Below are 14,840 nucleotides of genomic sequence, written 5' to 3' on the forward strand. Positions count from 1 at the left end.
CAGATGACTTAGGACCAGTCATCTTCAGTGGCAGGACAAAAGCCAAGCTGGCTGCCACTGATGAACTACAAGGTAGCTTCATCCCAGGCTTTTGCAGGACAGCAAAATGACAGCAGGTTAATTAAACTTTCTACAGGGAGCGTGCATTGATCTGCTTGACCTGGACAGATGATATTTAGGTGTTTGAGAAAACACTTCCAGGCTTAGGTAAATCATAACAACGCTGTAGAAGTCACAGCACCGGCCACCAGAACTCCTGTTGGTTTCCTGTTGCTATCAGCCTTGAGTCAGAGCTGGGAGAGTTTATTTCTGCAAGGAGGAGTCCTGCTGACATGTTTGTTGACGTTTGAAAGTGGGAAGTGAAACTAAGCTTAGCTACAGAAACTGGGTGCTGAGCAAGCCAGGTGGCCTCAAGGGATGTGTCACCTTCCTCAGTCCTTCCAGGTGATCTTCAGGCTGGTGGCAGTAGGCAGTCAAATAATTGTAGTTCCTGGATCAGCCTCCCCTTCCCAGCTCTCAGGTGGTTCTTTGTTCAGCGGTGACATCCCACTTTGCATGCAAATGGAACAAGTGACAGCGTTTCTTAAAACCAGAAAGAGCTTCTCAGCACACTGAAAGGAGAGGAGAACCATTCAGAGGGACTCTTCTCAGCTGGCAGGTGGACCAGGGGAGAAACCCAGTGTCTCTTTGCAAATGTGGGCAAAGATTGTGTTTCAAAAAGGAGAGAAGCATCCTGTGGCAGTCACTGAGTAGCTTACTGCAGATGGCATGATTAAATTTTCATTATTTGATGTTGTAAAGTCTGCTGAGGGAAGGGAAAGTTAAGATTCAGTAGGAAAAGCAGCAGTGGAAAGGAATAAGCCTGCCATTCATCTCCAGCTACATGAAGGTACACCATTCACACACCAAAAAGAGAAAGGGGGGAGAAGAAGAGAAGTTGTGGCCATCACTGTAGAAACCCAACACACTGATAGAAAGCTGCCTTTACCATTGCAGGTAGAAGACCATACTTAGCAGGAGCTTTTTTACCTTCATGCTTTCTTTTACTCAAAGGCAAGAGCTGCTGCTGCTTCTCACATAAAACCTGATGCAGCTGGCTGGTGCTGGTACAACCATCCCAGTCTGGTTTAGTATCATAGTATCAGTCAGGGTTGGAAGGGACCACAAGGATCATCTAGTTCCACCCCCCCTGCCATGGGCAGGGACACCCCACACTAGGTCAGGCTGGCCAGAGCCTCATCCAGCCTGGGCTTAAACACCTCCAGGGACAGGGCCTCAACCACCACCCTGGACAACCCAATCCAGGGCTTCACCACTCTCATGGTGAAGAACTTCCTCCTCACCTCCAGACTGAATCTCCCCACCTCCAGCTTCATTCCATTCCCCCTAGTTTAGCATCATTATCAGCTACTGAGAGCTAAAGGCTTTCATTCCCTGGCAACCTCTCCCCTTCTCTGCCTTGAAGGACTTAGCTAAGAGAAACATCGATGCTTAGAGGACTTCTCTGTAATTTTCTTTTGTGCTGTCATCTTTTCATAATTATGTCAAAAGTTAAATACATGCAAAGCTTTCTTCCAAGGCTATGCTAATACTTTAGGGTTCCAAACTGCTTTCAGGTGCAGATGCAAATTCCATTTCTTTTACATTATCCAATTGCAACTTTTAGGAATGGTGAGGCTGGCAGAATCCTATCTACCCTACATAGCATGCAAGAGTCATTTCATATGGCTGCAGGTTCCTTGAGACTTTGATCTCCAGCTCCAGGAAATGGACAAACCCATCCTGTGGGACCATTTTTATGAAGCAATGCAAAGGAACTCCTGCCCTGTAGAAACTCTATTGGCAAACAAGGAAATGTGATTACACAGCCTGAAAATCAAATGATAGCTTCCTGTAGCGTGTTTGTTGTGTGGCAAAGGACAACTGGGAGCAGATGACAGAATTGTCAGGGGTGGAAGGGACCCCAAGCATCTTCCAGTTCCAAACCCCCTCCCATGGACTGGGATACCTCACACTAGATTAGATTGCTCACAGCCACATCCAGCCTGGCCTTAAAATCCTCCAGGCATGAGGCTTGCACCACCTCCCCGAGCAACCTGTGCCAGTGTCTCACCACCCACATGGGGAACAACTTCTTCTTAACATCCAATCTGAATCTAGCCACTTCTAGTTTTGCTCCATTCCTCCTAGTCCTATCACTCCCTGACACCCTAAAAAGCCCCTCCCCAGCTTTCTTGCAGCCCCCTTAAGATACTGGAAGGCCACAGGAACACCTCCTTGGAGACCTTTTAATTCCTTCCTTGTAAAGGGGTGACATCTCCCAGTCTTCATATCAGCATTGTCAGTTGCAAATGAAGATGGAACAGGTTGCCCAGAGAGGTGGTGGAAGCTTCATCCCTGAAGGTTTTTAAGGCCAGGCTGGATGTGGCTGTGAGCAACCTGCTGTAGTGTGAGGTGTCCCTGCCCATGGCAGGGGGGTTGGAACTGGATGATCCTTGAGGTCCCCTCTGACCTGAACAATTCTATGACTCTATGTGCTATCAAATTTCATACCTTTGAATAGCTTTGATATTTGAACTGTTCCTTCCTAGACAGCACTAAGTGCAGTGAAGTACTTTTGACAGAACATGAATATTTCCAGAGCCTAGGGATGAACACATACATGGAAAGACAAAAACAAGTGAGTGTATCACTGGTGATGCCACTCAGCAGGATGAATCATTCCAATGTCACTTTAATTACAGGGGAAGCATGGAAAGCCAAATTGTTTGTTGCATCCAATGCCTTGTATGAATCACAAGGGACTGAGCTTTTGTACTTCTGCATCAGCTGTCTCACATTTCAACATATCTTCGCCATAAAACCTTTCTTTCCAAAGAGGTTGTCCTTAAAACATTCACTGATCTGATCCTGTGTGTGCTGCAGTCTGCCATGAGAACCTGTGCAACATCACATGGATTGATTAGATGCATTAGGAGCTAGGTGGATTAGGAACTGGTTCCAAACTAGAGTTCAAAGAGTGGTGGTCAATGGTGCCAAGTCTAGTTGGAGAGCTGTAACTGGTGGAGTCCCCCAGGGATCAGTGTTGGGTCCAGTCCTGTTTGGCATCTTCATCAATGACATTGATGAGGGGACAGAGAGTCTGCTCAGCAAGTTTGCTGATGATACATAGTTTCATAGTTTCATTCAGGGTTGGAAGGGACCACAAGGATCATCTAGTTCCAATCCCCCTGCCATGGGCAGGGACACCCCACACTAGATCAGGCTGGACAGAGCCTCATCCAGCCTGGGCTTAAACACCTCCAGGGACAGGGCCTCGACCACCTCCCTGGACAACCCATTCCAGGGTCTCACCACTCTCATGGTGAAGAACTTCCTCCTCACATCTAGCCTGAATCTCCCCACCTCCAGCTTCATTCCATTCCCCCTAGTCCTATCACTACCTGAGATCCTGAGAAGTCCTTCCCCAGCCTTCCTGTAGGCCCCCTTCAGATACTGGAAGATACCAAACTGAGAGGCTTGGCTGAGACATCTGAAGACTGTGCAGCTATTCAGAGACCTGGACAGAGAGCTGGGCAGGGAGGAACCTAATGAGATTCAGCAAGGATAAGTGCAGAGTCCTGCAGCTGGGAAGGAAGAATAAACTGCACCAGTAGAGGTTAGGAGGTGATCTGCTGGAGAGCAGCCCTTCCAACCCTAACAATTCTATGATTCTATTACATAAAGTCATGTGTGCACTTGTGATTTACAGGAGTGGGTAATGAGCTGGGGCAGCACTGTGTATGTTATGTGGATTTCATGAGCTGCTTGCATCATTGGGAGTGACAAGTGCTCTGGGAGGACATGTAAAGGAGTGAGCAGAGTGAGGATGGGGCTGTGCCAGGTTTATGAATCACTTGTCCTCCTTTTTCTCCTCCCAGGTGCTGTGCTGCCTTTGGCTTGCCATGACTGCTGCCAAGCATTGTGCCAGATCATCAACGTGTCTGAATTGCACTCTTCTCTCCTCACCTCCATGGACAGGACGCTCAATGAAACAAGCCAGGGCATTGCCACACTTGCTGGGAGCAAGTATCACCTCTATGTTGGCTTGGCTTTGGCAATAGGTTCCAGTGTCTTCATTGGATCTAGTTTCATACTGAAGAAGAAAGGACTTTTGAAGCTGGCAGACAAAGGAGCACCCCGAGCTGGTAAGCACTGATGCCTGCCTTGCACCTGCTGGGGACTGAAACACCCTTTAGAACTTGGCAAGGTTTGAGTCATAGAACACACATTTAAGACAGCTTCATAGTTGAAAATTGCCCTGCTTCACCAGTGATCAGAAGCCCCATCTTGGCTAGGGATGAAAACACTACTTTGAATGTGATTAGAAGGACTGGGGTTTCAGAATTGGAATCATAGCAGTGTCAGGGTTGGAAGGGACCTCAAGGATCATCCAGTTCCAACCCCCTGCCACGGGCAGGGACACCTCATACTAGAGCAGGTTGCTCACAGCCACATCCAGCCTGGCCTTCAAAACCTCCAGGCATGAGGCTTCCACCACCTCCCTGGGCAACCTGTGCCAGTGTCTTACCACCCTCATCCTCTTCCTAACATCCAGTCTGAATCTACCCATTTCTATTTTATTTTTTTTCCATTCCCATTGCTAGTTTTGTTCCATTCCCCCCAGTCCTATCACTCCCTGACACCCTCAAAAGTCCCTCCCCAGCTTTCTTGTAGCCCCCTTCAGATCTCCTTGGAGACTTCCTCTCTCCAAACTGAACAGCCCCAACTCCCTCAGTCTGTCCTCATAGCAGAGCATCTCCAGCCCTCTGCTCATCCTCATGGCCCTTCTCTGGACACCTTCCAGCACCTGCAGATCCTTCCTGTAATAGAGGCTCCAGAACTGGACACAGTGCTCCAGGTGGGGTCTCACCAGAGCAGAGTAGAGAGGGAGAATCACCTCCCTCAACCTGCTGGCTGTGCTTCCATTGCTGCAGCCCAGGATGTGATATCCTTTAATTATTTAAGACATAAAATATCTGCATACAGTGGCGTTTTTCTTTCTAATTTCTCACAATTGAATACATAAGCAGAGCCAAAATGCAACTGAGTGTATATGAATGTGTTGGATCTGACCTGGGAAAGCACTTGGAAGCATTCTTAAGCTCACCAAAAATCTTTGGGAACATTTTGGCTTTGCTTGGAAGATTCCCTTTAGTCAGGTATACATTTTTCTTCAGAAGTCTTAAGCTACAAAGCAGTAGAGTGATTGATAAAAATCAGTCACAAGTCAATCTTCATCTCACAGCCTGATAACATCTTCTTCAGATGAGGTTTTCTAAGACCACACAGGATATTAGTGGTTGAAAGGGACCTCCAAAGATCATTGAGGTGAAACCTCCCTGCCAGAGCAGGACCCAGCACAGGTCACACAGGAATGCATCCAGACAGGGCTTGGAAGGCTCCAGAGAAGGAGACTCCACAACCTCTCTGGGCAGCCTGCTCCAGTGCTCTGTGACCCTCACAGTGAAGAAGTTCCTCCTCCTGTTGAGGTGGAACCCTCTGTGCTGTAGTTTCTATCCATTGCCCCTTGTCCTGTCACTGAGCAGAGCCTGTCCCCTCCCTCTTGACCCCCAGCCCTCAGGTATTTATAAACATTTATTCAATCCCCTCTCAGATCAGTTTTTTTCCTTGCTCTCAGGACAGGGTGGACATTCTTACCTGAAGGAATGGCTCTGGTGGGCTGGATTGCTTTCAAGTAAGTCACTTCCTCTCAGCCTGTATGGAAACGTTACCTGAAGCAGATGGTTGCAAATAGCTGCACTCCCTGATTTTTCACTCATCTCACTTAAATGTCTTTGCAATCACCTCCATGACAGAAGCTGTTCTGCTGTCCCATCTCTCCAATATCATGTTTGTTCTTTGCAGATGTGGTGGGTTGAAATTACCCCACCCCCCCCAAAATAAAAGTGCCAGGCCAGCTCAGATGGATACAAATGAAGCACAACCACAGTCTAGAAATAAGAAATGCAATGAATATGTACAAAATAGACAAGATTTACAGGCATTTACACCTTATAAACAACACAAGAACCCCCCCTGGACAAGACCAGGGGGCTACCAACAGCTTCCCCCTCTCTGCTCCCTTCCCTCCACCCTATACAAGGGAAAAGAGAGAGAGCACAGCAGAGCAGAGAGTAGCTTGGAGCCTGCAACAAGAACACAGCCAAGGTCAGCAAGCCAGCAGAAGTCACCAGCTAGTATCTGCTACAGCCAAGAGCTGAGAAAGAGAAAAAGTTAGTTTATACAACTAACTTTATGTTAGTTCATACAACTGTTAGGTATCAGCCCAATGGGATTAGTTAGACCTTATCATTAGTTTTCTTTTGCATCCAATGGCAATTTATTTACATTCCACCACTTTTTCTACTCAAGATCTGTGGAAAATTTCCTAGGCATCAGCCTAAAACTGCCACAGCAGCAAAAAAAGCCTTTTCTTTCATACCTAGTCCAAAGTGATGGAATTGGACTTGTCCAGCTTCTAGGAATGCTTGAGGGGGGAAGGTATGTCATTTTCTGCAGGCTTTATTGTGCCTGGAGGAGGTCAGATAATCATGGGAGGAACATTTGGACATACAGGGGAGAAAAAACAGATTATGATTTACTTTTGCTGCCTTACAAAATAGTTGCACTGATACTCCTTTTACTCCTCCCCTCCACCTGAACCTGACCCAAATGTTCTTCCTTCCACAGTGGGATTAGGAGAAGCTGTGAACTTTGCTGCCTATGCCTTTGCACCTGCAACCTTAGTTACCCCTTTGGGGGCACTCAGCGTTCTCATAAGGTTTGTCCAGAGTGGGGGCAAACGGTGCCAAGTGGACCCTTCACTGCCTGAGGGGATTTTAGTCTTGGACTGAAACCAGAGGATTTGAATAAGAAAACTGAAAAGCAATATATGAATTAGAAATAAAACAAGGCTTTTTGTTCCTCTGTAGAAAGATCCTTTTCTTACTGAGAAGTGAAGTTTCTGGGTTGGAGGAGTAAGTCTGGTTCCAAATGTATACTTTCCCACTTACAAAGTGTTTGTTATCAGTGTATGGCAGGTGTACTGCTGCTGCACAGGGGTAGAACCTTGTCATTTATCTCCTCCTAGAGAACTGAAGCTTTCCAAAGAAGCCTTATCCTCTCCTTCAGTTGTGAAAAAGCTTCAAAAGAAAATCATAGAATCAACCAGGTTGGAAAAGACCTCAGAGATCATCAAGCCCAACCTAGTAACTAATACCTAACACCTCCTGACAACTAAACCATGGTTCCAAGTGCCACATCCAAGCCTTTTTTGCACACCTCCAGGGATGGTGACTCCACCACCTCCCTGGGCAGCACATTCCAATGGCAAATTACTCTTTCTGTGAAGAAATTTCTCCTCACCTCCAGCCTAAACTTCCCCTGGCACAGCTTGAGACTGTGTCCTCTTGTTTTGGTGGTGGTTGCCTGGGAGGAGAGACCAACCCCCAGCTGTCACTCTCTACAACTACCTAAAAGGAAGTTGTAGTCAAGTGGAGGTCAGGCTCTTCTCCCAGGCAACGAGTGACAGGACAAGAGGACATGGTATGAAGCTGGGCCAGGGGAGGTTTAGGTTGGATATTAGGAAACACTTCCTCACAACAAGGCTGAGGGCCTGCCCAGGGAGGTGGTGGAGTTGCCATCCCTGGAGGTCCTTAAGAAAAGATTGGATGTGGCACTTGGTGGCATGGTTTAGCTGATGTGGTGGTGTTAGGTCATAGGCTGGACTTGATGGTCTCAGAGGTCTTTTCCAGCCTCAATAATCCTGTGATTGACACACATTTTGAACATCTCACATGGCTGCTGGAGCTAACCCTTTTGCTTCTGTTTTGCCCAACAGTGCTATATTGTCATCCTATTTTTTGAATGAGCAGCTGAATATTCATGGCAAGCTGGGCTGCATGCTGAGCCTTTTGGGGTCAACAGTCATGGTCATTCATGCCCCTGAGGAGGAGGAGGTCACCTCACTAGATGAGATGGCAAGCAAGCTGCAAGATCCAGGTCTGTATACAACTGCAATTAACCAGAGAAGCATTTGGGACACTGAGTAACTTTTAGCATGTCCTTGGCTGTAGCCTCATGCCCCTCACTCCTCTCCCTTTCCTCTGTCTTCCAGCATTCGTCGCCTTTGCTGTTCTCCTAACAGTCGTTGCCCTGGTGCTGATATTTGCCGTGGCTCCAAGGAGAGGTCAGACAAACATCCTGGTCTACGTTTTGATCTGCTCGCTCATCGGGGCTTTCTCTGTCTCCTCCGTGAAAGGCCTGGGCATTGCCCTGAAGCAGCTGCTGGAGCAGAAGCCGGTTTATCGCCATCCACTGGTCTACCTCTTGGTGGGTGTCTTGGTGCTCTCAGTCAGCACTCAAATCCACTATCTCAACAAAGCCTTGGACGTGTTCAACACCTCTCTCGTGACGCCTGTTTACTACGTCTGCTTCACCACCACGGTCGTGACATGCTCCATCATCCTCTTCAAGGAGTGGAGCAGTATGGACCTGGGTGATATCATTGGAACCCTTAGTGGCTTCTGCAGCATCATCATTGGTATCTTTCTGCTGCATGCTTTCAAAAATACTAACATCACCTGGAGAGAGCTGATGGCCACCGTGGCCAAGGAACCGTCACGACCTCACCATGAGGATGAGACCTGTCACACTCTGCTGGAGAGCATGGAAGACCCAGCTTTGGCACATGAGGAGGACAACGTTTTGTTCAGCCAGCACAGCTCTCAAGCAACATTCATCACTGAAGTATCATGAAGCACAGAATTATTGAGGCTGCAAAAGACCTCTGAGATCATCAAGTGCAGCCCATGACCTAACACCACCACATCAGCTAAACCATGCCAACAAGCGCATGAACAAGTGCAGACACTTGTGTCCCCCAGGGATCAATGCTGGGCCCCATCCTGTTCAATATCTTTATTGATGATCTAGATGAGGGCATTGAGTCCATCACCAGTAAGCTTGCAGATGGCACTGAAGTTGGAGGCAGGTGTGGATCTGTTAGAGGGTAGGAGAGCTCTGCAAAGGGAGCTTGACAGGCTGGACAGATGGGCAGAGTCTAAGGGCGTAAGATTTAACACATCCAAGTGCCAGGTTCTGCACATTGGCCACAACAACCCCAGGCAGAGCTACAGGCTGGGGTCAGAGTGGCTGGAGAGCAGCCAGGCAGAGAGGGACCTGGGGGTACTGGTTGACAGCAGCTAAACATGAGCCAGCAGTGTGCCCAGGTGGCCAAGAAGGCCAATGGCATCCTGGCCTGCATCAGGAACAGTGTGGCCAGCAGGAGCAGGGAGGTCATTCTGCCCTGTACTCAGCACTGGTTAGGCCACACCTTGAGTCCTGTGTCCAGTTCTGGGCCCCTCAGTTTAGGAAAGAGGTCGGGATACTGGAAGGTGTCCAGAGAAGGGCAACACAGCTGGGGAGGGGTCTGGAGCACAGCCCTGTGAGGAGAGGCTGAGGGAGCTGGGGTTGCTTAGCCTGGAGAAGAGGAGGCTCATGGGAGACCTTCTTGCTCTCTACAGCTACCTGAAGGGAGGTTGTAACCAGGTGGGGGTTGGTCTCTTCTCCCAGGCAAGCAGCACCCGAACAAGAGGACACAGTCTCAAGCTGTTCCAGGGGAGGTTTAGGCTGGATGTTAGGAAGAAATTCTTCCCAGAAAGTGATATCGGCCATTGGGATGTGCTGCCCAGGGAGGTGGTGGAGTCACCATCACTGGAGATGTTTAAGAAGAGGCTGGATGAGGCACTTGGTGCCATGGTTTAGTTGATTAGATGGTGCTGGGTGATAGGTTGGGCTCAGTGATCTCAAAGGTCTTTTCCAACCTGGTTAATTCTGTATTCTGTAACTGCAGGCTCAGCCTACCTCTGTCTAGCAGATTGCTCTTCTCCTCTGCAATTCCCTGGCAAACCATCTGTGAGGCCACTTACCTGTGGGCCACTCCTTTGTGCCAGCTGAGGTAGATGTGGGCCACTCCTCTGTGCCAGCTGAGGTAGATGTGGGCCACTCCTCTGTGCCAGCTGCCAGTAGTAACTAATGAAAAGGTTCAGTAATAAACATGACAGAAACCTGATGGTGATTGGATGCCAGGCAGTGAGCAGTCTTGTCCCTTTCTCCTGCAGCATCTCTTCCTGGAGGATTTCAGCAGGCAAGAATGGTCTTCCTAAGCTATGCTTACAAAAGCTCTGTGAGCTATGCTTACAAAGTGGATTTTTCCCATCATGGAAGTGTTTAGGAAGAGCCTGGATGAGGCACTTGGTGCCATGGTTTAGTTGATTAGATGGTGCTGGGTGATAGGTTGGGCTCAAGGTCTTTTCCAACCTGGTTAATTCTATTCTGCAGTTCTTGAATGGATGTGTTGTAAGGTCTGGACTCATTTTATACCAACTCCTGGAGCCAGTCAACCAAGGGAAAACTCTGTATTGGTTTTTACTGGACCTCTGGATCTGCTTTTATACATAAATCAAACCTCCCTGGAAGAGAATGCTATTTTCTTACACCAAGACTGTTATTTTCTTGCATCAGAAAGCCAAATGGATGCTTCTTTTCCTGGTTTAGAGGAAGGCTGCCATGGTCACAACTAAATCAGGGTGGGGTTTTTTTGGTATAAAATCCATTTGCTATAAGAGATCTTATTTTGGGAAATATTTATATTCAGTTACTAGCTTGGAATAGCCTCAAGTTTTGGTGACACTCTGCTAAGGTTTCTCTTGTAATAAATTATTGATGGGTTATGTATTAAATGCTAGGTGGTGTTTTTGTTTTAAAAGCAAGAGATAAAAGGAAGTGTAATTCCTGTTTCTGGTCAGCATTTAAACACTCTTCTCTTAGGTCCAAAGAGAATCATCTTGGGTTGAGCAGCTTGGTGCTGTGCCCAAAAAAAGGGGATTCTAAATGAGGGTTTGGTTGAAAGCCACCCAGAGCCTGGGCTGCAGCAAGAGATGCAGTGCCAGCAGGTCGAGGGAGGGGATTCTTCCCCTCTACTTCATTCTGGTGAGACCCCACCTGGAGCAGTGTGTCCAGTTCTGGAGCCTCTATTGCAGGAAGGATCTGGAGGTGCTGGAAGGTGTCCAGAGAAGGGCCATGAGGATGAGCAGAGGGCTGGAGCTCCTCTCCTATGAGGACAGACTGAGGGAGTTGAGGCTGTTCAGTCTGGAGAAGAGAAGGCTCCCAGGAGACCTAATTGTGGCCTTCCAGTATCTGAAGGGGGCTACAAGAAAGCTGGGGAGGGACTTTTGAGGGTGTCAGGGAGTGACAGACCTGGGGGGAATGGATCCAAGCTAGAGGAGGGCATCACTCATAACATTTCCCAGCACTGGAATTTGCTGCCACACACTCATCTGAACAGAGTTGTTGATCATGATGAACTTTCTTCTCAGAAGGCAGCAACGCAGGATCTTCCATAAGGAACCCCACAAAACTTAAAACCAAAGGAAAGCAGCCCTAGGCTGAGCTCTGATAGGAAATGGGGTGGACAACAAACACTGCTTGACTCCACCCCCACTTACCTCCTTTTGAAAAACCACCAAACCAACCAAACAAAAACCACACACACAAAACAAAAACCCAAACCAAAGCAGCCAAACCCAACCCCAAACTAAACAAATAAAACAACCCCCAACCTGGTTAACTGAAAGCTGGGGAGGGACTTTTGAGGGTGTCAGGCAGGGATAGGACTGTGGGGAATGGAACAAAACTAGAAGTGGGTAGATTCAGATTGGATGTTAAGAAGTAGTTCTTCCCCATGAGGGTGGTGAGAGACTGGCCCAGGTTGCCCAGGAAGGTGGTGGAGTCACCATCCCTGGAGTTCTTCAAGAAAAGCCTGGATGGCACTTAGTGCCATGGTCTTGTTGATTGGATAGGGCTGGGTGATAGGTTGGACTGGGTGAGGAAAGATGTTGAGCTGCTGGAACGTGTTCAGAGAAGGGCAACAAAGCTGGGGAAGGGTTTGGAGCACAGCCCTGTGAGGAGAGGCTGAGGGAGCTGGGGTTGCTTAGCCTGGAGAAGAGGAGGCTCAGGGGAGACCTTAATGCTCTCTACAACTACCTGAAGGGAGGTTGTAGCCAGGTGGGGGTTGGTCTCTTCTCCCAGGCAACCAGCACCAGAACAAGAGGACACAGTCTCAAGCTGTGCCAGGGGAGGTTTAGGCTGGATGTTAGGAAGAAGTTCTTCACAGGCAGAGAGATTGCCCATTGGAATGTGCTGCCCAGGGAGGTGGTGGAGTCACCATCACTGGGGGTGTTTAGGAAGAGACTTGATGGAGTGCTTGGTGCCATGGTTTAGTTGATTAGATGGTGTAGGGTGATGGGTTGGAGTCAATGATCTCTGAGGTATTTTCCAACCTGGTTAATTCTATTCTGTTCTATTCTATCATGGAGGTCTCTTCCAACCTGGTTGATTCTGTGACTGCTGTATATGCAGGCAACTGAAAGAAAGAGAAGCCCCCCTTAGGTACTCGAGAGTTTACTGCCATTTACACCACCACACATAGCTGAAGGTAGGACAAACTTGTGCAGGAACATTCCAAGAGGAAAACACACTTTCTAGATAAATAAATGCACTGAATTTATATATTTACAATACATATACAGCATATAAATTACTTGGGAATCAATCCAAACCAAGGCTCTATGGTACACTGCCAGCCAGTTGTGCTGAAGCTTGGACTCAAGTTTTCACAAGTAACACCATGACCACGTATGGGAGGTCTCTGGCTGACCAAACAGGGACTTAGTTGTCCACATATGACATAAAGATTACATATGGGAGGTCTCTGGTTGACCAAGCAGGGACTTAGCTGTCCACATATGACAAAGATTACATATGGGAGGTCTCTGGTTGACCAAGCAGGGACTTAGTTGTCCACATATGACAAAGATTACATATGGGAGGTCTCTGGTTGACCAAGCAGGGACTTAGCTGTCCACATATGACATCAAGACTACATATGGGAGGTCTCTGGTTGACCAAGCAGGGACTTAGCTGTCCACATATGACATCAAGACTACATATGGGAGGTCTCTGGCTGACCAAGCAGGGACTTAGTTGTCCACATAAAACATCAAGACTACATATGGGAGGTCTCTGGTTGACCAAGCAGGGACTTAGCTGTCCACATTTGACATCAAGACTGTGTATGGGAGGTCTCTGGTTGACCAAGCAGGGACTTAGTTGTCCACATATGACATCAAGACTACATATGGGAGGTCTCTGGTTGACCAAGCAGGGACTTAGTTGTCCACATAAAACATCAAGACTACATATGGGAGGTCTCTGGTTGACCAAACAGGGACTTAGCTGTCCACATTTGACATCAAGACTGTGTATGGGAGGTCTCTGGTTGACCAAGCAGGGACTTAGTTGTCCACATATGACATCAAGACTACATATGGGAGGTCTCTGGTTGACCAAGCAGGGACTTAGTTGTCCACATTTGACATCAAGACTGTGTATGGGAGGTCTCTGGTTGACCAAGCAGGGACTTAGCTGTCCACATATGACATCAAGACTACATATGGGAGGTCTCTGGTTGACCAAGCAGGGACTTAGTTGTCCACATTTGACATCAAGACTATGTATGGGAGGTCTCTGGTTGACCAAGCAGCCTAGAATGGCTTGGGGCACACCACAGCTCAGCAGCAAAGCTTTTTTGAGTGTTACACTACGCTGAAGGCTGTGCTGTTAACAGCCCACTATGTGCAAATGGAAGATGTTTTGTGCTCTGGGTGTCTCATAAAACACCCAGCAACAGAGAACATGTTTCTGCAGTATCTCTGGAAATGGTTCAGTGTCAGTAAATAGCCATTTATAGATACCTTCAATGGTTAAGCATGCAAATCACCACTAATACTACTGTCTGGATAAAGAGAAACTCAGAGACGTGGACTGTATGTACACAAACCCACCCCACTAAATGCAAAGGAGGCTCCTGGGCTTTGGTCACATTCTAACTCTCTCTCTTCCTCCATAAAGAGCTCAACTTGGCAGCTATGCAATGCTGACTTCCCAGAGGATATAGAGCCTGGCAGTATTTCCCAACAGCAGGTGAAACTCCTCTGTGGAGTGTAACAGAACAAGAGGACACAGTCTCAGGCTGCACCAGGGGAGGTTTGGGCTGGATGTCAGGAAGAAATTCATCACAGCAAGAGAGATTGGCCATTGGAATGTGCTGCCCAAGGTGGTGGTGGAGTCACCATCACTGGAAGTGTTTAAGAAGAGACTGGATGAGCACTTGGTGGCATGGTTTAGTTGATGAGATGGTGTTGGGTGATAGGTTGGGCTCAATGATCTTGAAGGTCTTTTCCAACCTGGTTAATTCTGTATTCTGTATCAGCTGTTACAGGCTCTCCATGCTGTTTAGCAGCATCCAGCAGCTCACACAACCAAGCTGGTAACAAGAAACGGTCAAGCCACACATCTCTGGGAAGTGGCTTCTCTCCTGGACTTGTGCCACTGTTGTCTTTGTTGGTGTTGATTTTCAGAAAGCATCTTCCCCCTCTGCAATGTCAACGATGGTGTGAAGCAGGTCTTCAAAAGTCGGGCGCCCTTCTGGTTTCTGAAAGCAGAATCACAGAATCAACAAGGTTGGAAAAGACCTCAGAGATCAGCAAGTCCAGCCTGTCACCCAACACCTCCTGACTAACTAAACCATGGTTCCAAGTGCCACATCCAATCCCCTCTGGAACACCTCCAGGGATGCTGACCACACCACCTCCCTGGGCAGCACATCCCAATGGCCAAGCTCTCTTGCTGGGAAGAACTTTCTCCTCACCTCCAGCCTAAACCTCCCCTGGCACAGC

At 48.0% G+C, this 14,840-nt stretch overlaps 2 protein-coding genes across 3 annotated transcripts in view; one reads left to right on the forward strand and one right to left on the reverse strand.

The window, feature by feature from the left end:
- The first annotated feature begins 3,931 nt into the window (after window positions 1-3,931).
- Window positions 3,932-10,972, forward strand: NIPAL1 (NIPA like domain containing 1). Of its 2 annotated transcripts, XR_010987251.1 has the most exons (6): window positions 3,932-4,187; window positions 5,681-5,737; window positions 6,733-6,823; window positions 7,883-8,043; window positions 8,159-10,000; window positions 10,034-10,972. XR_010987251.1 is itself a non-coding variant. In XM_068137647.1 (5 exons), the coding sequence occupies exons 1-5, from the start codon at window positions 4,013-4,015 to the stop codon at window positions 8,797-8,799; spliced, it is 1,125 nt and encodes a 374-aa protein (XP_067993748.1). In that variant the 5' UTR covers window positions 3,932-4,012; the 3' UTR covers window positions 8,800-10,972. The 2 variants fall into 2 exon arrangements, 1 of the variants encoding a protein (XP_067993748.1); XM_068137647.1 differs by having other exon boundaries at window positions 8,159-10,972.
- A 1,457-nt stretch (window positions 10,973-12,429) lies between these two features.
- Window positions 12,430-14,840, reverse strand: part of TEC (tec protein tyrosine kinase) — a 67,749-nt gene continuing 65,338 nt past the window's right edge. The window contains exon 19 of the mRNA XM_068137648.1: window positions 12,430-14,596. Coding sequence (XP_067993749.1) covers window positions 14,519-14,596 — 78 coding nt within the window. The 3' untranslated portion in view covers window positions 12,430-14,518. The remainder of the gene's footprint in view (window positions 14,597-14,840) is intronic.

The sequence above is a fragment of the Melanerpes formicivorus genome, unplaced genomic scaffold (assembly GCF_026170545.1).
Source record: "Melanerpes formicivorus ecotype bairdi unplaced genomic scaffold, bMelFor1.0.p_v2 SCAF_4, whole genome shotgun sequence".
Lineage (NCBI taxonomy): Eukaryota > Metazoa > Chordata > Aves > Piciformes > Picidae > Melanerpes > Melanerpes formicivorus.